Source organism: Crotalus tigris, unplaced genomic scaffold (assembly GCF_016545835.1).
Source record: "Crotalus tigris isolate CLP2741 ecotype Arizona unplaced genomic scaffold, ASM1654583v1 scf7180000017685.4511686, whole genome shotgun sequence".
Lineage (NCBI taxonomy): Eukaryota > Metazoa > Chordata > Lepidosauria > Squamata > Viperidae > Crotalus > Crotalus tigris.
The window spans coordinates 1,538,319-1,561,649 of NW_024096565.1; the positions used below are offsets into that span (position 1 = coordinate 1,538,319).

Sequence of the window (23,331 nt, forward strand, 5' to 3'; positions counted from 1 at the left end):
AAAAGGCATTATTTATCTCACTCTGAACTGAATTGGGTGGTCAGAAGCAGGTTTTATGCAAAATTCTACCAGCATATTCATACTTAGAGATGCATGAAGGAATGTGATAGCAAAATACATTAGCCTTCCCATCGCATCCACAACAGTAAAATAGAATGTATGGAATTTTTATTGAACACTACGCATTATTTGCATTTTAAGGTTGCTTGAAATCAGCATAAGCAGCAGCTGGTAGATGGGAGATAGAAAAGACTTCCATAGGTTTGCTTTCTGATGGGGGAGATGACAATAACTCAGTTTAGCAAACAATATTATTTTAACGGTTTCTCCTACCTTTTGATTTTAATTGGTATGTACTGTAAGGTGTCTTACATGGATGAAATCAACCAACTAATCAGAGCGCATTTCTAGAATCGACTTCAAAATATTTTATTTAGATGCAGTAATGAATATTGAGAAATTTTATCCTAAAACCTTAAGTCTCACTTGTCAATCAAATTAAACTTGTCAAACTAATCAAATGTCTTCCAAGCAGCACATACACACCTCAAACCATGGTTAACACTGCAAAAATGGAGGAAGAATTTGTGCAAATCAAAATTAAAAAATATACTGCGTATGGTCATACTATGCAGCTGTTTTCAACACAAATACAATAATACAATGTAGTTTGTCACTGGTATGATCAGCATCTTACAGTTTTGCGGACTTTTATGTTCTACTGACAATATGAAAAAAGACTCCTTTAATGTAAAAAAAAGTAACTAAATACTTTTACACAAATGAAGCTCTCCCTCATGAATTTGATTCAATCTTATTTATACTGCCAAGATGATAGACAAGGCACTTTTTGTTTTATTTTGAAGTGCAATTCCTATATAAGGAGCTTAATATATCAACAATGTATGTAACAATAAATAGGATGGAAAATAAAATTAGTGTAGGAAAATTTCCTACCTTCTAAAAATGTATATTTTTTTTCCTGGGGGAAAAAACCTCCAGTATTATACAATACAGTTCCCACCTGAAATAGCTAGGAAAGCTTTCAAAACTTTGCAGCTATTGAATGAACAGTTCGTCATCTGTTTTCAGGAGAAAAGAATATTGTGCAAACACAAAGGCAGAAGAATTTAAGTCCATGTAAAGTCCTCTTAGGTACAAAAGGGTCATCAACTTCACTCAGCAGCACTACTGTGCATTTATGAAGCCTTCAGCATCCAGAAACAAAGAGGGAGCTTGCATTAGGCTACAATCCAATTGTATTTATTTAGTAGTAATAGCATACCTACCTCTTTCCGTGCTTTCTATTCTTTGAGCAGAGGGGCAAAAGGAGGATAAGGCAAAGAGAGCTTTTAAAGAGCCATACTGCTTGCCTAACTTTTATCATGGTAGTTCGAAAAAAAAAATAATCAAAGAGAAAAGGAAAAAAAAAAGTCTCACAGAAAGCCCTACAACCACACATCATTCCAGGCTTCATGTCATTTAATACAGGGTCTCCAGTCTCACTCCAGATCAGGTGAAACAATACACAACTTGACAAAGGCCAACTGGCAGAAGCTCCCTGCTTCAGTTTTTGAGGGAGAATGGCTCTAGCTACATGTTAGGAGGCTGACTTATGTTTTGTGTTTTTGTAATATTTAGCCTTGACAAGGAAGACATTATAGGGAAGAAGAACTAGAGAGCCCTATCTCAAATATATATTACGAGTTCATAGTAACAGTCCTGTGACAATTGTCACATATTACATTGATATACGTAGTGAAATGGACACCCCTGTTTCATTACTCTCCGAATGCAACCTATATTTTAAGCTGAAAACACATGACAACTAGAATGTGCAGGGATTGGAGGATCTTTTGATTTCTGAGATAGGAGAGAAAAAAAATCAAATTTGGCTTGCCAAAATTTATGACTGACATCTATCCACTTAGCTACTCAGAAGAGTTGGGGGGGGGAGTATAAAAATTGAGCATTTTGATGTCAAAAGAGCAAAGGTGAACAAGGCAATCATGAGTCTAAGAGGCCCCGTGCTTCCTTTGCATGCCACTAACTGAAGTTAAATTACACTGATTTCCCCCTCCCCCTGCCCGTTTACCATTAAACAACCTGTTTCTTAATTTAAAAAGCAACCTGGAAATAAAACCATATTTCCTCTGCTCCCATTCCTGGATCAGTACCCCACCCCTGGGTCCTCATAGGAACTGATAGGATTGCTTTTCAATCCAAAAAACATAGTTCAAAGGAAAGATGGCCAGACATACTATAATAATAATGATAACAACAACAACAACAACAACAACAACAACAACAATAATAATAATAATAATAATAATAATAATAATAATAATTAGAATAATAAAGTTGGAAGGGACCTTGAAGGTCATCTGGTCCAACCCCCTGCTCAGGCAGGAAACCCTACACCATTTCAGACAAATGGCCGTCCAGTCTCTTCTTAAAAACTTCCAGTGTTGGAGCATTCACCACCTGCGGAGGCAGGTTGTTCCACTGGTTAATTGTTCTAACTGTCAGGAAGTTTTTCCTTAATTCTAGGTTGCTTCTCTCCTTGATTAGTTTCCACCCGTTGCTTCTTGTCCTGCCTTCAGGCCCCTTGGAAAATAGCTTGATTCCCTCTTCTTTGTGGCAGTCCCTGAGATACTGGAACACTGCTATCATGTCCCCCCTCGTCCTTCTCTTCATTAAACTAGACATACCCAATTCCAGCAGCCGTTCCTTATATGCTTTAGCCTCCAGTCCCCTAATCATCTTTGTTGCTCTTCTCTGTACTCTTTCTAGAGTCTCAACATCTTTTTTACATCGTGGTGACCAAAACTGGATGCAATATTCCAAGTGTGGCCTTACCAAGGCATTGAAAAGTGGTATTAATATTACATGTGATCTTGATTCTATCCCTCTGTTAATGCACTGGAGGGATGCACTGGAGCTTTTGGGGGGTAATGATCAATGTGTTTATATTGTTACATATTTAGAATGGCACAAATGAACCTGAGAGATTGGAGCTGATAGCTGTTCAAAGCAGCGACTGAGTTAATTTACTACGTTTCAGGACATATGAGCAAAAGTTTTCTAGCTCCAAATAGCCATTTCAAGTCTTCCAAAGCAGCTGAGAATAAAACATTCACATTCTGGAATATCTTGAAAGCCAAATAAAAATTATCAATTTTCTACTAACTAGCTAAAATTATGTTCTCAGTGAAATCTAAAGTGCCAGGAACAGGATCTGATTCACAGCACCCTAGTCCATAAAATCTTTATTTTATGGTGTATATTTGAGAGGACAAAGACGCTGTGTGTGGGTGTGCGCGAGCGCATGTGCGCATGCACAAACATATTCTCTTCTATTTGTCAGAATAATTTCCTCTCTGAAATATTTTATGTCCCCAATACAGAATGCATCATTACAGTCTTTAAACTAAATTCAATCTGTAGTCATAACTAATGGCTAAAAGAAAGCTGTTTGGGCATGACAGAAACATAGATAATGAACCTCTTAAAATAGTCATAATAATTTCACTTCATTTTCAGTCATCATTCAAGAAGAGAGGATTAACATACACAGAGACATCACGCTACTCTATAAGATTCCTGGCATATAACCAGCAGAGTGCAGAAGAAAGATAAAGAAAAATTTACAACCCTAAGGTTTCTGGAGAGCACTGGATGGTCTTCTAAAATAGGCCGATATGCAAAGCAGACCAATACCTGAGGTATGATTGAGATTTTCTTCCTCAAGTCATGAAGTCCTAGTTCTGATGTCAAATATTTATCAATCCAAATTCTTCCTTGAGGCTCGGCCAACCGGAAAAGAGCAGCTATTAGAGAGCTTTTGCCAGCTCCTGTTCTTCCCACAATTCCAACCTGAAAGACAAATACAAAAAAAACAACAACCATATACTAGGGGAAGAAGGCATTTCTAAAGCACTGCTTCTAATTATCTTGTTTATTTTACTTCTTGTAAGGCAAGATGTACAAAGTAGATATTAGGCAACAAAAGATGTATGAACATTGTCTTCAAAAGGAAGATTTCCACAGTATTTGAATGATCTAAACCTATTGTTGGATAATATAGTGATTTTAGTTCATTTTCCTCATGTGAAGAAGGAATCAAACAAATGTTTTCCCTTAGCACATATGAAAGAGATGGCTGGTATTTATTTATTAGGACTTAAAGCATACCTATCTTATTCCAACTGTTTAAATTGAACTTAAATTTTAATGCAATTTTATATATGTTTCTGAAACTACCATTGTCTAGCTTCAGGGCCTGGGCAGCTCATAAAACATTATTAACATTTGCTTTTGGATAGGAATAACAGTGTTTTTATTTCACAATTCTCGGAGTAAATATTATGGGTGGTCTTTTTATAGACCAGGGGTGTCAAACTCAATTTCATTGAGGTCCGCATCAGCATTGCGGTTGCCCTCAGGGTGCGGGGATGTGTGGCTAGGGTGGTTGCGGCCTACTGGGTGGGTGTGGATGGAGTGGGTGTGGCCTACTGGGTGGGTGTGGCCAGCTCTACATCGCATCAAGGGTGCCTGTGGGGACCTGGGCAGGAGTGGGACAGATCTGAGGGTCTCTGGAAGAAGTGGATGGGACCAGGGCAAGTGCCAAGGCATGGTCCACTGGAGAAGCCTCACTGTTCCTCTCAGGCCATGTGGGGGGGGGGCTTATGGAGCTAAGACTGAATGCGTTTCAGCATAGATGGCCACCACAAAATTGTACATTGGGGCAGGGCCAAGGCAGATGGGGCCGTTCCCTTACTGTTTCCAGGATGGCTTCACGGGCCACATGAAATCACTTCGCGGGCCGCATCTAGCCCCCGGGCCTCGTGTTTGACATGTCTGTTATAGACCTTCTGTCATCAGGAGTACAGGAATAAACATATATTTCTTTTACATTAAGAAACTGAAATATACTTCTTAGACCCAACGTCTATTTATCAATTTCTAGCTCAGCCATCAGAGAGACAATAATTAATTGTATCAATTTTTTTAAAAAATGTTCTGCATGAAAGTTTGTCAATGATATTGATACCTTTTAAATACATTTCTCTTGGTACATATTAGTTGCATATTTAATTGGAAAATGCTGCTTTTTGTCTTCATTGATATATATTTTTAAAAAAATCAAGAAGTATACTGTGAAATCAGGAGCAGTGAGATTCTGAATTCGCATTCAGTGGGAGGTGCTACCTAGCATAAGATCACAACAACATTCAGAAATTCTTCAAACTTCCCTTTCAGCCCCCAAAGCCCACCAGCTGTTTTTCTTCATTTGGAACGTGTTTTACCCTCCTTTTAGCATCAATAGAATAATTGGAGAATTAGTTGAGATAAACTCTCAACAATATCTCTTTCAGTTGTCTTAATCACTGCAGATGAAAGCTCCTGAGGGAACCTTAACTAATCACAAAAACACTAAACAAAGTCGGATCTATCTTTTCTTAGAAGGGAAACCACAAGAAGATCTCCGAAGCAGCAGTGGCAAACCACTTCCTTATTCCTGCTAAGAAAACTGCCCAGGTACATTAATTCAGCAACATATTCCCTCTCTTCCCAGTCATGTTTGTTTGGTTCGTTACTTTCCATGACATCTAAATCCTTATCCGCTATTAGAAGAGCATATGACTACTGCAAGAGTTGGCCCAAGGCAAACAAAAGTATGAAAGTGATAAAGAGATATCTTGAATAAACTCTTAGAGGCTTCCGCTTCCCCATGAAGTCATCTATGCAAAATAAAAGCCAGCATCTTTATAGTAGATTTACATAAATAGTAGTTTGAATAGTGGAATTATTCTTTCTGAGATTAACTGGGAATTAGGGGGATGAAGCAGCATTTTATAAAATGGGAGGTATAGCTGAGAAGAGAACCTAACCTCTCTAATTGCTTGTACAAGTTGCTTTGCAGTATTTTTAGAACCATCCTTGCAAATCCTTCAGTGCTGTGGGTATTGCAAGCAATCCTGGGCTGAATCAATCCAAGATTTCAGATTTATTATATTCCTGTCCAGAACCAGCCTAGTATAATATTTAAAATTAGAAAATCATGAAGCTTTCCAAACCTAATGTCTAGTGTATAATATAAACTATAAAAAGATAATTTTTAAAAAATTATCTCCTTGAACTAGAAAATCCATTTTGTCTTAAATCTACAAAGTACATGATTCATATTAAACCTACATATAGTAACATATCAAAATTAATGTATAAGCTAATAGTTGTAAACTATTACAAAATTAATAAAGTATGATACAATATTATTCTATTCTACCTATAAAAATAAAAATATGATAGTAAAATATTCATAATAATGGGCTATAACATTGTTTAATACTGTTAACCAAAATGAATAGAAAACAAAAGACAGAAATACACTATTACAAGTATGTAAGAATTTTATAGTCTCTATTAATAGTTAGTTCCTACAAGATTTAACAAGCTGCTGCACAAAGCATAGCAATGCTGTATCTTAGAATTATAAGCAGAAAAAAGATAAAACAACCTAAATTGGTCATTATGACCAGCCTTCTAAAAACTGAGGAAATGAGAGATTGTCAAATGTCTCTATAAAATGAGTGCTAAAGAAGGCCACTTCCAATTGTTTCAATAAGCTAAGATACGAAAGGACATAAGGGGTTACTCTTAGCATTTAAAATCAACCAATGAGAATGAATTTGAATGTAGGTACTCCCAGTCCTAATCTAACATCCTAAGTATTATACCAGACTATCATATTAATATATTATTAGATAATCATTAATATACTACAAATCATTTAACAACATATTATTCCAGAATCTAAATGATCATGCTTCAGTGAAAAATTAGATTAAGGGAAACAAAGATAGACATTTTTCCAACTTCCTAGATCAACCAAAGTTGATTTGAGTAATTGCAGCACCAGTAAATATTATATTTCATCTCCTTCTTAAAACCTAAAACAGCTAAAACAAGAGACCAAGAATAAGAAATTTGATCTCTGCCCAAGTGACGAAGAATTGTGCATGTACAGAAGAGATGGGGAATGGCAGAAGAGAAGTTCCATGAGACTAACATTACTAATCCTCCTAAAAACAAAATACAGGTAGTCCTCCACTTACAACAGTTTGCTTAGTGATCATTCAAAGTTACAACAGTGCTGAAAAAAACCAATTAATACCTTTGCACCATCCCCATGATCATGTGATCAAAATTCAGACCATTGCTGTGTCCCAGGGTCACGTGACCACCTTTTGCCACCTTCTGACAAGCAAAGTCAATGGGGAAGCCAGATTCACTTGACAACTGGGTTATTAACTTATCAAGTGCAGTGATTCACTTAACAACTGGGGCAAGAAAAGTTGTAAAATGGGGCAAAACTTACTTAACCAATGTCCCGCTTAACAACTGGACTCAATTAGGGTCATAAGGATTACTTGTATGCGATCTGTGAAATCAAGCCTATGAAACCCAACCACTGTTAAGACTTTTTACCATTCTGACTCAAAAATAAAATTAACACATACGTACTTTTTCTTTTGATTTAACTAAAGCAGATAAATGTTTCAACACTAAAGGACCATCTGCACTGTAAGCAAAGTTCACATCATCAAATACTATCACTCCTTCAGTTGGCCACTGCGCTGGTGGATGTTTGTGTGTATGCCAGGGTGCTTCCTGTTCCAACTCTGTGTATTCCGTTACTCGTTCCACTGATATCATCTGAAAAAGAAAAATTGATTCCTAGGTATTTATTGATTTACAATGCAGTAATCACTTGCGGATTAATTTTCAGGTTTCAAATAGAATCAGATTCAATGCTTGCTGCATTTATTTCTACCTGAATAGATATGCTTTTAAGAAAAAGGGGAGGAGCATAAATCAAATAAATAAGTGAAAAAAATATATTCTGAAACAATTTTGCTTTCATACATCTGGAACAAACCTACAGTACATCTTGGTATTGATCTACGTTAATCTCCTATGTCTGAAAACAACACTCCACAATGGTGGGACCTTAATTATATCCCTCTTCAATGTGCACTGGATTAAACTACAGCAATTAAACATATACAGTATGCCTTTTTCTTTACCAGTATGCTACCCTGCATATCTTAAATAATCCTTGTGTTAGCAGTGGACAACTGGAAGCATGCTTTGTAGAGCTGTTCACAGTGTATTAGTTTACAAACATGAAATAGAATAGAGAACATAGAGCATATAATAATAGTGTTGGAAGGGACCTTGGAGGACCTCTAGTCCAACTGTCTGCTCAAGCAGGAGACCCTGTACTACCAGTCTCCGCTTGAAAAGCTTGATAAGCCGTTCCACTGATTACTTATTCTCACTGTCAGGAAATTTCTCGTAGTTCTAGGTTGGAGGTCTCTTTAATGATCTTCCATCCATTACTTCTTGTCCTGCCTTCAGGCCTTTGAAGAATAGGTTGCCCATCTATTCCTTTTGACCACACCTCAAGTACTGGAAGACTACTATCATATCACCAATAGTCCTTATTTCCGTTAGACTGGAAATACCTGGGTTAGCCTCCAGATCCCCTATCATCTTTGTTGCTCTTCTCTGCACTCTTTCTAGGGCCTCAATATCTTTTTTTGTATCAGGAGACTAGAACTGGATGGAGTATTACAAGTGTGGTCTCACTAGAGCAGTATAAAGTAGTACTATCGCAGTGGTTCTCAACCTTTCTAATGCCGTGACCCCATAATACAGCTCCCCACGTTGTGGTGACCCCAGAGGCGTGGCCAAGTGGGTGTGGCCACTGAGTGGGTGTGGCCACTGAGTGGGTGTGGCCACTGAGTGGGCGTGGCCACTGAGTGGGCGTGGCCAAGTGGGCGTGGCCAAGTGGGCGTGGCCGCCGCGGGTCCCATCGCCGCAGCAGATGCACAGCTGCCCTTCCTCTTCCTCGACGCAACCTTTCGCCCGCCCCAGTGACTCCCTCCCCTTCCCGGGGTCCAGGCATACCCTCCGGAGCCCCGGCGTTTGCACCCTACAGGAAGCGCAGGGTGCCCACGTAATCCTGCTCGGTTGAGGACACAGAGGCGAAGACGCAGCTGGCGATCCGTATCCTTTGCCGGTTCCAAAGGGAGAGCACTGTTGCCGAGGGCCACTGCCCCCGCCGCCGCTGCCACCGACGGCTCAGATACCGACTGCACTTCCATGGCTCCTGCCTACCTCAGCTTCCAGAAGATCATCCCGACCCCATTTCCTCACTCCGTGGCCGGCTTTAGGTGCCCTCCATCCCCGAGGCGCGTGGTTTGGCGACCCCCGTGAAATGGTCGATCGACCCCAAATGGGGTCGCGACCCATAGGTTGAGAACCGCTGTACTATTGCTTCATGTGATCTTGAATCTATCTCTCTCTTGATGCAGCCTAGGACTGCATTAGCTTTTTTGGCAGCTGCAGCACATAGCTGGCTCATAACTAAGTGGTGGTCTAGTAGGATACCTAGATCCCTCTCATAGTTGCTATTATTGAGCCATGTACCATCTATTCTATAGCTACACATTTGGTTTTTCTTGCCTATGTGCAGGATCTTACTTTCTTATCACTGAATTGCATTTTGTAGATAGGGCCCAGTGTTCAAGTCTGCCAAGATTCTTCTGGATCTTGAAATTATCTTCCAAAATGTCAGCTATTCCCCCGAGCTTGATGTCATCTGCAAATTTGATGAGTTTCCTTTCTATCCCCTCATCTGGATCATTTACGAAGATGTTGAAGAGCACTGGCCTAAGACAGAATCTTGAGGTACCCCACTTCATGTACATGTTGTTCCATTGAGGACCATCTGCTGTGTATGGTTGGTTCACCAGTTGCAAATCCATCTGATAATGGTACTGTCTATCCCACATTATTCTATCTTACCGAGAAGTTAGGGGGTGGTCTACTTTGTCAAATGCCTTACTGAAGTCCAAGTAAACCATGTCCACAGTATTTTCCTTATCCATAATGTAATAAGTATATATTGATTTTATTAAAAAAATCTCCCTTTTTCAACCCTGTAGTCCCTATTCAGGGTAGAGTTGGGGAAATGGGTAGAGCTGAATGTTTACTGTCCGGATGTCCTTCTTGACATCTATGGCAGACTTCACAGCAGATATTTTTCCTTTGCACCCTAGGAGAGAAACATCTGCTGCTACCTAGGATTGAACTCTCAATCTTCTGAGTGGGAAGTATCTTCACCATTAGGCCACCATGCTGCTCATATTAAGTATATAATAATATATTATATATTATTTATATATTAATTATATAATACTGTATAATACAATTAAACTTAAATATATAATGATAATAAAATTAAATATATAATAACACTAATTTAATATGTATTGTAATATAACACTAATTTAATATATGTACACACTCATCTCTTTCTTTTCTCATCCCACCATGTCTGGGTTACATTATGCTCTCTGAATGAAAGACTAACATGACTGAAATTCTTCCTACTCCCTGTAAGAAGGGATTGCCATCTTTGTTTTCTTTCACAGAAAGTTCTTTCATAATTCTCAAATGACTTTTTTGTTATGAATGAAGCAAAAATACGTGTCTCAGGATAATGCTGCAAGACCCAATCTGGGTCAGTTACCGGGACTGACCAAAATTGGATATTGACTTTTTTGCATTCAGAGTAATTCACTTCCCCACAACACAGAAGGATGGAGGCAAAATCAGATGTATTAGAGCAAGGGAACCAACAGGGCAAAATGTCTTTGGGCTTTCAATGCAACAGGATTTTTTTTTTACATATTTTAAAGAAACAACTGCTTATTACCAGATTTTCAATTTCTGCACTTTGCCGAACTGCCCACTGGAACATTCCGGTGAGAGTGATTGCGTAGGATAAAGCAAGGCCCACCTTTCCAGCATCAAGAGCTATGAGGCAAGAAAGAAAGCAGGTATAAAGAATTTTGAATGAACAATTTTCTTCAATTCTAATAATCTAGTTTATGGAAATTGAAAATATAAAGCTTAAATTACACAAACTAAATAGATATGCTTATGGGCTGTGTATGTGCATAGGGAACAAGTTCTCCAGAAAAAAAAAATCTTAAATAAAGGATTGTGACAAAGAGGAATCTATTATATATATATAAATAAAGGACATTAAGAAGAATTGTAAGTATATTCATTTGTAGCATCACAATGTTAACAGAATTTAACTTACTGATTGATTTAATTTATTAAAATTTTACACTGCCTGTCTTCCAATGACTGGGCGGTTCACCGTTAAAAACAAAGAAGAAGAGAGGGCAAAAGATGGTGCACATTGGACAACAATTAAAACAAACCACATTACCCAGAAATTATCTGGAGGAAGTACTAACTCATTACCAGTAATTGGCTTGTGAAAAGAACACAGTTTATTCATTTGACGTTGGTAGCGTAGCTAGAAAAATATGAGAAGGCAAACCAGAGTAGATAATAGTATAATGTTTTCCAGCAAGTAAACTTACTCTGTGCAAGCAGCAAAGAGCCAAAGGCCACCACTATCACAAAGATGGCACAGATGGCATCCAAGCGTACCGCAAACCAGCGAGACGTAGTCAAAAATAGGAACCAGGCTTCTGAAAGCAAAAAGAAGAAAGGGAGATTGTTCAGATGCAACAGATACAACATTAGCAGGGCTGAAACAATTGGATTATATAAATTCGGTCTTATCCTTGAAACTGATTTTGGAAATTCAGGAAGGTTTCCATTTTACTTCTAAAGACATACCGTGATACAGGTGGTCCTCATCTTATGACCACAATGGGGACCAGAACTTATGTTGCTAAGCAAGGCAGTCATTAAGTGAATTGCGCCTAATTTTATGACCTCTTTTGCCACAGTTGTTAAGCAAATCACTGCTGTTGTTAAGTGAATCAGGCAGTCATTAAGCAAATCAGACTTCTTTGCTTGTTGGAAGTCAACTGGGAAAGTCGCAAATGGTGATCACATGATCCTGGGATGCTGCAACTGTCATAAATACATGCCAGTTGCCAAGTGCTCAAATTTTGATCATTTGTCATGAGGATGCTACAATAGTCATAAGAACAAGGAATGATCATAAGTCACTTTTTCCGGTGGCATTGTAACTTTGAACAGTCATTAAACAAATGGTTGTATATCAATGACTGCCTGTACTGTCCTTGACTTACAACAATTCATTTAGTGACCGTTCAAGTTACAACCGCCCTGAAAAAAGTGACTTATGATCATGTTTCAGAGTTACAATCTTTGCAGCATCATGATGCTGATCATGTGATCAAAATTCAGATGCTTAGCAACTGCTTCATATTTGTGACCATTGTTGTGTCCCAAGGTCATATGATCCCCTTTTGCGACCTTCTGACAAGCAAAGTCAATGGGGAAGCCAGATTCACTTAACAACAAAGTTACTAACTTAGTTACTAAGTTACAAAAAAAGTTACTAACTTACTAACTGCAGTGATTCATTTAACACTGAGAAATGTCATAAAATGGGGCAAAACTCACTTAACAATTTCTTACTTAAGAATAGAAATTGGGCTCAATTGTGGTTGTAAGTTGAAAACTACCTCTACTGAGTCCTTCTGCTTTGTATTAATCCTTAGGTCTGATCTGTCAAGCTGGAGTTGGGGACTGGACAAGGAGTAGAAAGAACCAGGTTATACTATGCGGGGAGGGAGCTGGGGGGGGATGGGGAAACTGAAACTAAAGTTAGTGCCATCCTGAGACATCAGCTCATCATCCCAAGGTCCCCGGCTTGGGAAATGGAATGTAAGGGCTCAAGATCTAGCCCACCTTTGCAGGGACAGTTACCAAAACAACTTCTTTGAATGTGACTGGACAAACAGCAGAGGGATGAAATGAGAAAGAGAAAGTTAACTGGGAAGCTTCCATATGCAAAACTTCAGTTCAGTTTGTTTTACCGCAACCACTTGGCTTTTAGTAAAAGTATTCTTTTCACTATAAACAGAGTTGAGAGTCTTGCTTTCCTGAAAGACCAAGATGGGGCAGGGCTGACACTCAGTAACTTATTCTAATGAGTTACCACTAAGTAGCACTGTAAACTGTTGACCACATCCATATGTTGCCTTGTGTAACTTTTGCGTAGATATTCCAGTTCATTTAAACATTTAGATAGCTGGACTATGAGCCTACACATATTTCAAGAAGTAAATATGGGAACCAAACGTAAACAGATATGTACTGTATATTTATTTATTTATTTATTTATATCCCACCTTTATTATTTTTACAAATAACACAAGATGGCGAACCCAAAGGTGCTTTCGCCAAAAGACAACTGGTCTTTCTTGTTTTTTGTTTTTCTTGGATGAAGCTTTTTAGGTGAGAAGTGAAACACTTTCAAAGGAACAAAAATCAAGTAAGTCCAGTTGCCTTTTGGCTAAAGCATGTTTGAGTTCGCCACCTTGAATTCTCAGCAAACTCAAAGCTTCTTGGAGGAGAAGCGAAACATTTTCAAGGAAAAAAAACCACAAGAAAGCCATAGATTCATAGAATAACAGAGCTGGAAAGGACCTTGGAGGACATCTAGTTCAACCCCCTGCTCAAGCAGGAGACCCTAAACCATTTCAAACAAATGGCTGTCCAGTCTCTTCTTGAAAGCCTTCAATGATGGGGCACCCACAACTTCTGAAGGCAAGCCATTCCACTAGTTGATTGTTCTCATCATGAGGACATTTCTCCTTAGTTCTAGGTTGTTTCTCTCCTTAATTATTTTCCATCCATTGTTCTTGTCTTGACTTCTGGTACTTGGGAAAAATAGGTTGACTCCCCTCTTCGTTGTGGCAGCCCCTCAAATATAGGCTACTATTATGTCACTCCAGTCCTTCTTTTCACTAGACCAGGGGTAGGAACCTTGGCTCTTTTATGACTTGTGGACTTCAACTCCCAGAATTCCTGAGTCAGCATGACTGGTTCAGGAATTCTAGGTATTAAAGTCCACAAGTCATAAAAGAGCCAAGGTTCCCTACCCCTGCACTAGATATACCCAATTCCTGCAACTGTTTTTCATATGTTTTAACCTCCAGCCACCTAATCATTGTTGCTCTTCTCTGCACTCTTTCTCAACACCTTTTTATATTGTGATGACCAAAACTGGATGCCTCATTTACTAGCCATGCTGTCACATTCTGTGCTAGCTGAAGCTTCCACATACACTTCAATACAGCTCCATGTAGAGCGAATTGCAGATGAGAGAGCATCAGTGATAGTGAGCAGGGCCTCCCTGTCCAGGAACAGGCCTACCTGGTAAAGAACTGAAGTTATGCAAAGGCCCCCCTGGCTACAGCTGCAACCTGTTCTTTGAGCAAGAGACGTGAATCCAGGAGGACCCCCAGATTATATACACTGGGTCTGTCTTAGGTAATGCCATATCATGTAAGACCAGCAACAGAAGGCTTCTGACATTAGAAGTTCCTGATACACCTGCAGCTTTCCAGAAGATTTTTACAAGTAGACAGTACATTTTCAAATGTATTTTAAGAAATTTGCCCTAGTTTAATTTACTATAATTTGACACACACACACACAATCCACTAACCAATATTAGGCTTTATATTCTTTTTTGGCTATTTGAAACAGAGAAGATTTTTGAGAAGTCATACAACAAATGCCTCAGATGAAATAATGCTTAATTTTCCTGCCCCATTCCATTTCTCAGTTAATGAATACTGTAGTTTATGAAATAGTATGCTGCAAGAAGAATCTTCCTTCTTGGTTCTGCTGAACTGGAAATTAATTACCTTGATCTTTTTACAAACCTGTGTGTAGGTCTTGGTGTGCATCAAATAATTCTTGGAATCTCTGCTGTGCTTGAAAAGCACGAATAGTCCAAAGTCCCTGAAGAGATGATGACAAATGAGAAAAAACTGGGCTTCGAGCTGCAACATAAAGATTAAAAGATGTCAGATTTCAAGAGAACTCTTTCATTATGCTGACCTTTAATACTATTAACAGATATTAACCGAATAAAAACAGTAAGAGTTTCTCTAAAATTATCTCAATGCTTATTTAAAAATTATTATAAACTTATTGCTACTCAGAGTCACCTGAACTGTGAGATGGAAGGCAAATAAATTTGACAAACAAACAAACAAACAATGCAGAAGTTGCAGGAAGTGATACTCAACTGTTGTACATACAGCCATGATTAGGTTATCTCTCTTCTGAATTGTTATGTTGTTTGATAATCAGTTACAGAACTCAATCAGAAATATCTGTGTGACTTAGAATGTGTTCCTCTGACATCTTTCAGTGAAGAACACAAAGCAGAAGTTAGGATAAGGTGGAATAATGTTGTTCATACCTACTCAGCACCAGAAGGTCTGGCACAAAGGCTGAGCAGGCAGTATTCTGAGACAGGTAGATAGAAATGCTAACTAGCAATGGAAAGGCAGACTTGTGGGAGGAAAATGGATAATAAAGAAAATGTAGCCTTTATGCTACAGTTATTCTGTAGAATTGAGGTCATTTAGCAATTTATAATATACAATATTTAAGTAGGCTGCAACTTCCTAGCTTGTCCTCTGTTTCTATTGCAACTCCAAATTTTCATTTATTTTCATTCTGAAGAATAAGAGAAGCGTCAATTATAATCCAGAGCTGAATTGCTGAAATCAAGAGAAAAGAGAAAGCAGGACAATTTTTTAAATAAAAAAATCAGAGACAGGCAACGTTTTGAAGTCCAAAAGTCGCATTCCTTTTTTTCCCCAGCCTCTAATGGTTACAGGTGCATCCACCTCTTTTGGGGGTTATTCATTTAAAATAAAATTGGTGCATTAAGTACTGTGGGGGTGAAAGCACCTCCTTCACTTTTTATTTCAACAAATTAGCAAGCATTCCTAATGTCAAATGCAGGCAAAGCACATGGGAGGTGTGCTCAGTGAGTGAGAGAAGAAGGGGCATATGTTGTGTCTATTGCTGAGAGCAAGAAATTAAGAATTTTGGGGGTGCTGAAAACGGAAAAATGTTTACGTGCTGGAAATGGATTTTTATACGTGCCATTAAGTGCTACAAGAAGGAATGGGCCAAAAGAATGTTCAAAATCACTACCAAAATACACATATATGTATAGAAGGAAATCCAAATCTGTATGTGAGCAATTTGCAGCATGGAATGCAACGATCCCCAAATTGTTAAAATTAAAAACACATACTGGTAGATTCCAAACGTTTGATATCTCTTGATGTATCCAAAAAGTATCGTCGAAGAAATATGAACAGAATAAGAAGTGGAACCAATGGGATGAGAATCCAGGGTATCACGGCAATCGCCACTCCGACCACTCCACACACCTGAAGAAAAGTCTGCCAGAAGAAAAGGTGAACAGGAATCACATCTTAGTTTTCAAAGGTTCTTCTGAGTGCCTTGTATACGATCATGTAGAAGAGACAATGATGTCCAGAGTAGACCATCCCAAAGTCCATACAATCATATAAATGAACATAGAATTGGGGAAAATATTTCCTAATTATTTCTACTAACAGCCATAAGCTGATTTTTTTTTTACCATTGTTCTAATTTCACAACAAAATCAAAGGGACATGGTGCTTGGCAAATTGCCAAGTTCCATTTGCTATATCATTTCTGCCCACCCCGATCTGCAAGGTAATGGTGTTAATGAACTAATTCAAGAGCAATGGTAAAGATGGCTGAAAGATACTTCGGGTGCTTAAAAAGACAGTAACTAATTTCCAGAAGCCCACAGCTGAACTCAACATGTGACATTGCCACCATTTTTTTAACTGTCTTGCTTGTCTCCAAATAAGACAGGGGTCTTCAGACTTGGCCCTTTTATGACTTGTGGACTTCAACTCCCAGAATTCCTCAGCCAGGCATGCTGGCTGAGGAATTCTGGGAGTTGAAGTCCACAATTCATAAAAGGGCCAAGTTTGAAGACCCCTGAAATAAGATCATAGAAATCAAGCAGAGGCAGAAACGCCAAAATTCTTTTCTCCTAAATTAGGTTCCAAATTTTTCCAAGCCTCTGTCCTCCGGTCTTAGCTCCATAAAGGTCCCTAGTTTGTTCCCTTTCAGCCAAGCCCTTTGTGATTCTGGGGCTTATCTCAACTGTAAGCACTGTGCTATTTTTTCCTAGCTCCCTGCTTTAACATTATCTCTACCACTGTTGCCTTTTGAAGGAATTCTACTTTTTTAGGGCATTGCTCTATTTTACCCTGCTTTTACTTGTTCCTAGAACTATAAAATGGCCTCATCAAAGCTTCATATATACACAGGCCAAATTTGCCATTATGCACCTGCTTGAAGTGTGCTTGAAGTAAATGAACTGGAGAACAAATTTTTTTCAGGATCAGCTTAGTTACAACATTAAGAAACAAAACCTCTCAGATGGGAATATTCCTGCCGAAGTACAGAGAACAAAACCTTCTCATTGAAGAAAAATAAAAGAGAGGGAATATTGTTAGGATGAAGTTCTGACACACCATTGTCTGACACACATCCTATCGTTGGAAGGAATTTTACAGAAGCCTCATTAGCATTAAACTTATGAAAGGGTGGATCATTCTAATATCATGCATATGAAAAACTCAACTTGCATGCAAATAAACTTAATGAAATAGTCTCAAAAGGCAGACACATTATTGCACAGGCAATAACCAAGCCCTACACAGAAAGAGAAGGCATCTGATTTCCCAACTTATGCAAACTGAACATTATTCTTGGAAAACACATGACCATTTCATAATGAATTAAACTTTACCTCTCCCCTTTCTTTTAGAGCCACCTTTCTTTAAACTATCATCATGAGGACTGCAGTTTCTACACAGAGGGGGAAGGAGGTGAATCAAGCTGATCTAAAATATTTGGCTTGATATTCAGGGGAAAAAGGAGCTAAAGAGGAGCAGGTAGAGGGTTCAGTGGACTGGTGGAATAAGAACAGCTTGATTCTAAATGTAGGAAAAACAAAAGAGACTTCAGAAAAGACAGGCACGGCCATACACCTCTGTGCATTAATGATTCAACTGTGGAGGTGGTTAGTAGTATTGAATTTCTGGGTGTGCAGCTAATGAGCAGGTTAGCTTGGTCACTCAGCAGTGTGACACTGATGAAGCGAGCACAGCAGCACCTGCATTTTCTGCGTTGTATGAGAAGAGCACACTTTTCTTCCCCTGTCCTTACTACTTTCTATAGAGGGACGACTGAAAGCAACTGTCATATTGTATTACTGTTTGATTTGGAGCAGGCATGTCAAACTGTCGGCCCACAGGCCAGATGCGTCACACCGAAACCGTGCCCACCCCATTGCCGGCAATGGGGGGAAAGTCCTGATACGTCGCACGACGTCATGTGACGTTGCGAGTTTGACATGCCTGGTTTGGAGGTATTACTGTTTCAGTCAGGAAGACTGTGCAGAGAGTGGTGAGGACAGCAGAAAAGATTATTAGATATTCACTTCCTTCTATTCAGGAATGGGCATATAAGTGTTGCTTGACCAGAGTCCTCAGTATTGTCAGGGATGTTACATATCCTCTCCATGATCAGTTTTCTTTGTTACCTTCTAGGAGGCATTGTGGTATCTGAAGCAGACACAACACACACAAACACACACACATATTCTTTTGACAGCGATCATCAGAATTTCATTTTTAATATGTGACAGTGTTTATATGGAAAAAGTGACAGTAAAAATTATCTTATCTTAAACATATTGCCCAGGTTTTAAAATGAATTCTCCTCCAGTTGACAAGAACTGACCAGCTGAAAGAAAGGTCATTCCACAGGCCCCCTCAGTCCATCTCTCTCTCTCTCTATGTAGTTTCTCTTCTATCAAGAATCAGGGCACACTACCTTTACAACCAGCAAGAAAAATATTTTCATACATTAATAGGCTTGATTTATACATTGCCTTTCACTAGTAAATATTTAAGAGTAAAACATTTTTATACTTTTAATAGTATAAAATATTAAAAGAAAAACAAACCATGTAACAGGATGTTATCTCAAGAATGTCCCCTGCAGATCTTAATGGCTAAGCAGGTAAGCTCTGCAAAGGGAATCAGATTCCTTGGACTATCAGGCTCCAGATTCTTCAGGGCTTTAAAGGCTGGTATAGCAAGATCTATTTGTTGGTGAATTGCACAGACACATCCATGGGGGATCTGGGCACAATATGGATATACTGTAATTTGCTATTACTGCCAACTTCCAGAACTTTTATTAATGTTCCAGTTTAGCCTACAGCAGGGTTTAGCTTTGTTTAGCTTTCTACATCAATCAAGGTTGATTAGTGCTGCCACCTAGCTGGACCACACTGAAACTTTACATTGTGCTCAGTAAGCAATGTATAGTATAACAAGAACACCTCTCTTAACACAGGGATCTACAGTATAATCCTTAGACTTTACATATTAGCAGCCTGACATTTCATACCAATACACGGATATTTCTCAGAATATCCTGAAAAATAGATAGATATACTACTTCTTATACTAGAAAAGCAAAAAGACAAAAAAGAAAAGTCTTTAAATCTCATAGAAAGCATGTATTTAAATCTATACAAATATTTTACAAGTCTTACTCTCAGATTCATTTAGCTTACTTATATTTGTCCCTCGAGAGCCAATATTGATAATTTGCACTGGTAATTTTACTTCAAAAAACCTCCCTTTGGAATCAGAAAGTAAAATCTGAGATCTATTTTTGCCAAACAGAAAAAAAAATCCTATTTTGTTTATAAATACATCCATAGTATATCAGTAGTTTAAGGCAATGTAAAAGATTTGTACTTATCACCATTTAAAACAGGATTGTTACACTGTATGAGTGACAGGGGAATTAAAAGATTTGTAGTAGCTAAGAAGTTGTTAGAAATGTTAATGGAATCACTTGATCTTTTCTTCCTTCTGCTACAGCAACTTTTCCTGCCAGGAAATTGTGTTACAGTGTTCATAGAAATGTTTTGAAGGGATAAAATCCATAGTCCTTTGTAAAAAAGAAAGCAGAAATGTAGACAAGGAAAGATGGAGCAATTCAGAAAAACAGGAGAATGCTTGACAGGTCTATGGGAACCCTGAGTTAAAGGCAACTCCGCATTCATTGTTGGCATTGAAAAGCTCAGGAGACCAATAAATGCTAAAGAGCAGATGGCCATAGGTTCTTAAACATCACTGATGCGAGCCAGGTTCCAGAATATGGATATGGGAACCAAATCTCTATAATTCAAGGCTGTCTGACCGATGCTTCATTTAACAATCGTAAAAGAGCAAAGATATTTCCCTGATCTGGAAGGCCGTCATATCAAGAGAAAATAGGATCTGCTGTACCTTCTTGGTCAATAGTGGTGCTACCCTCATCCTATGGCTGATCTACAGAATTGTATTTTGGGAAGTGGCTATGATACCACCCAACTCCTAGCTTCAGGAATTGTTCTTTGATTGTAATCACTTAATTAATTAATTAATTAATGCTTGTGATGTGTGGTCATGGTGGACACTGCAATAAAACAACCTCTTCTGAGGCTGTAGATGAAGATGAGACCCAATCTGTTCCCTACCCTGGTTTCCCATTCATTTTGTTTACTGACAGCTGCTCCTAGGCCTTGAGGTTGTCTATCAGTAATTAATATCATTATGACATAATGTACATTTCTGAAATGCAGGGGTGATTATGTCAACCCCCCAAGTTACAATTAAAATAATCTAAATGTGATTGATTTTCAAAGGTGTTCACCAATTAAAATACAGACATGCAAGCATTTAATTTAGCACATAACCAAATCCTAATTATGGTATTATGTAAATCAGTATTTGTTTGTTTTAGTATTGCGTTACCTCAACTGTGGTAAATGCCACCAGGAAAGTAGTATCACGCAGCTTTAAAATGCAGTGGTGAAATTTAAAGCAAAGAGAGAACTGAGAGAATATGAAGCCCTTTATCTAACTTGGTGTTTTGCCATCAGCCAAAGCCCAGGGAAAGAATGGCTGGTTGCGTTGCAAACAATGCAAACAACAATTGAAAATGCAAAATGCAGGAGTGTGAGGGGAAGAAAAGAATGGCTGCAATCTTTCTTCCAGATCCAAATAGCTTATCTAGAGTAAAAAAAAAAAACAACTTTTAGGAAAAGTCAACATTCACTACCTTCAGTGAACATCAAACCTGGGGTAGAATTTTGAATATTTTTAAACATCTTGGAATGTTGTTTTTCTGCAGTTTGGAAACTCCTTCTTCTGCATATTTGCATTAAAGTGCATAAAGTCAATGTAAAGAAATTATATGGTCCACATTATGAATTCCAGAGAATGAAAGAAACTTTTCATGCTCAAAATTACTGCAAATGGTTTTTTAAAAGGTATAACTTTTAGCACATTCTTTAACAAAGAATATATAAATATATATTACATAATATATATGTAATAGTGTTCAAGGAGGCCTGACTGGAGAAAATACAATAGTAGTCAGGAAGAGGTACTTAACACGATTTCCAGAAGCCAGAATAATTTGATGAGCTTAGCTTTAACAAGGAGTAGGCAGCAAAATGTTTTGAGTCAGTCATACTTTGCCAGACTGGCAAGGCAAAGAAGCCTAAAGGGGTTCTTCTCTACCACCAACTTTTCCCTCTTTCTTATCCAAGTTGTCCAAATTTCCCCCTTTAAATTGCTAAGAAGCTAGAGGACAGGAAGATTACTTTATACCCCAAAATGGAAAGACATTTTGATTCCCACAATGGATGAATGGCTGCAAAAGTTGATGGAGTTAGCAAAAACACAACTACTTTTGTTTCTACTTGGAAACTGCTTCTGGACTTTGTGCTTGAAGTTGAAAAAAAATGAAACTTTTGATTTTGAGTTTTACCAATTAGATAAATTTGTTGTTGTAGAAATGGCTAGCTTAACTATTATATAAAAGTAAAAAGTTGAGATTTGATGTTATTATCTTATGCTACTGCACCAAAAGGAGTCAGAAGTCAATGCCTTTTCTTTCTTTTTCCCTTCTTTTCTACATTTTTCCCTTCCCTTTTTCCTCCCCTATTTTTCCTATTATTTGCTTTTGTATTTTTGTATTTTATATTATAAACTAATTTTAAAAAATACAAATGCTGAGAAGCTAGATCTTTGAACACCACTGCCACCAATCTCTCTTCTTCTTTCAAGTGAGAGGCTCTGCCCTGAAATGCTTTTGAGTTGTTATGGGGACATTAACCTAAATAGGTATTTCTTCCATCAACTGGACCATCTCACATAATTATCAGAGTAGCCCATAAAACACAGATACAGGTAACCAACCCATCATAAGTTGAAACAAGGCTGTTCCTGTTGCTTTGGGGGGGGGGAAATACTAAGGTTATACTGGATTCTGATTTAGTTTTTAAATTAGAAACAAAACAGAGATGTGGCAGTTAATTATTGCTGAAGATAAAAAAAATATGGAAGTCTACTTTGCCAATGAATTGTGTTGAAGGAAGGAGACAGATGGGAGAGGCCCTTGAGAATCTCAAAATGACAACCACATTGAAAACTAAAAGATGCTGAAATGTCTTCGAACACACTTTCCCTGACATTTCCACACAATGAAATGTAAGGGTCAACGGTATTGAAACAAATAAGCAGTTTCACTCATTTGCGCTTATGAAAGCAAGTGACCTGAGCCATTGTTGTCATTTTAGGCACTTTTTTGTTCTTAATATCCAAACACAGCAGCCTTTTTTATTTTATTTTGAAAAAATTACTACGGCCACCTCACTTGCATTTTTCCTTTTCTTTGGCATTTTCACTTCATAAAAGCTGCAGTCAATGTGTTTTTTGTGTGTGGTGAGAAGGGATGACATTTCCAGTGGTGGTCTTGTCCACAGTCTACATTGGTGGCTCAAGTAGTCTCAGGATTAGGTCTTTGTGTGCAATGAAAGGATATGAAAAGTCACTTATTTAAACTCAGTCAAGCTGTTGATTTTGGGGAGGGAAAAAGGGGTTTTTCAATTCACCGGCTTCAATAAATCACTGGCCTTTTCTTTCTCATTCAAGGGCAGCTGCAGATAGCACACAATGTTCCCCCAGAATCAAAACAAAATCTTAAGATTTTTTTTAATGCAACATTTAGAAGGGGCAAGAACATAAATTAAAGTTAACAGATGTATATTTCCAAATATTCTGCAAAACCCTCCAGTCAGTATGCTGCGTTAAAGAGAATCTGAAAATGCCTTGCAAGATAATGTTAACACTTTTAGAAAGAAAGAAACATACCCATGCAATGTTTAAAACAGGAGGTAAAAGAGGGAGGAAAATATGGATATATAAAAAGGAAATGGGGAAAAAATTTGATTAGCACATTTGGCATAATTTATTAGTGAATAATTTTTAGAAATGGCAGTAT

At 38.1% G+C, this 23,331-nt stretch overlaps 1 protein-coding gene across 2 annotated transcripts in view; it reads right to left on the reverse strand.

Annotated features, from left to right (window-relative positions):
- ABCC4 (ATP binding cassette subfamily C member 4) overlaps positions 1–23,331 on the reverse strand; it is a 182,880-nt gene that overhangs the window by 48,283 nt on the left and 111,266 nt on the right. For both annotated transcript variants that reach the window (XM_039337655.1, XM_039337654.1), the window contains 6 exons: positions 16,160–16,310; positions 14,766–14,885; positions 11,472–11,582; positions 10,790–10,890; positions 7,528–7,719; positions 3,721–3,876 (listed from right to left, as the gene is read on the reverse strand). In XM_039337655.1, coding sequence (XP_039193589.1) covers positions 3,721–3,876; positions 7,528–7,719; positions 10,790–10,890; positions 11,472–11,582; positions 14,766–14,885; positions 16,160–16,310 — 831 coding nt within the window. The remainder of the gene's footprint in view (positions 1–3,720; positions 3,877–7,527; positions 7,720–10,789; positions 10,891–11,471; positions 11,583–14,765; positions 14,886–16,159; positions 16,311–23,331) is intronic.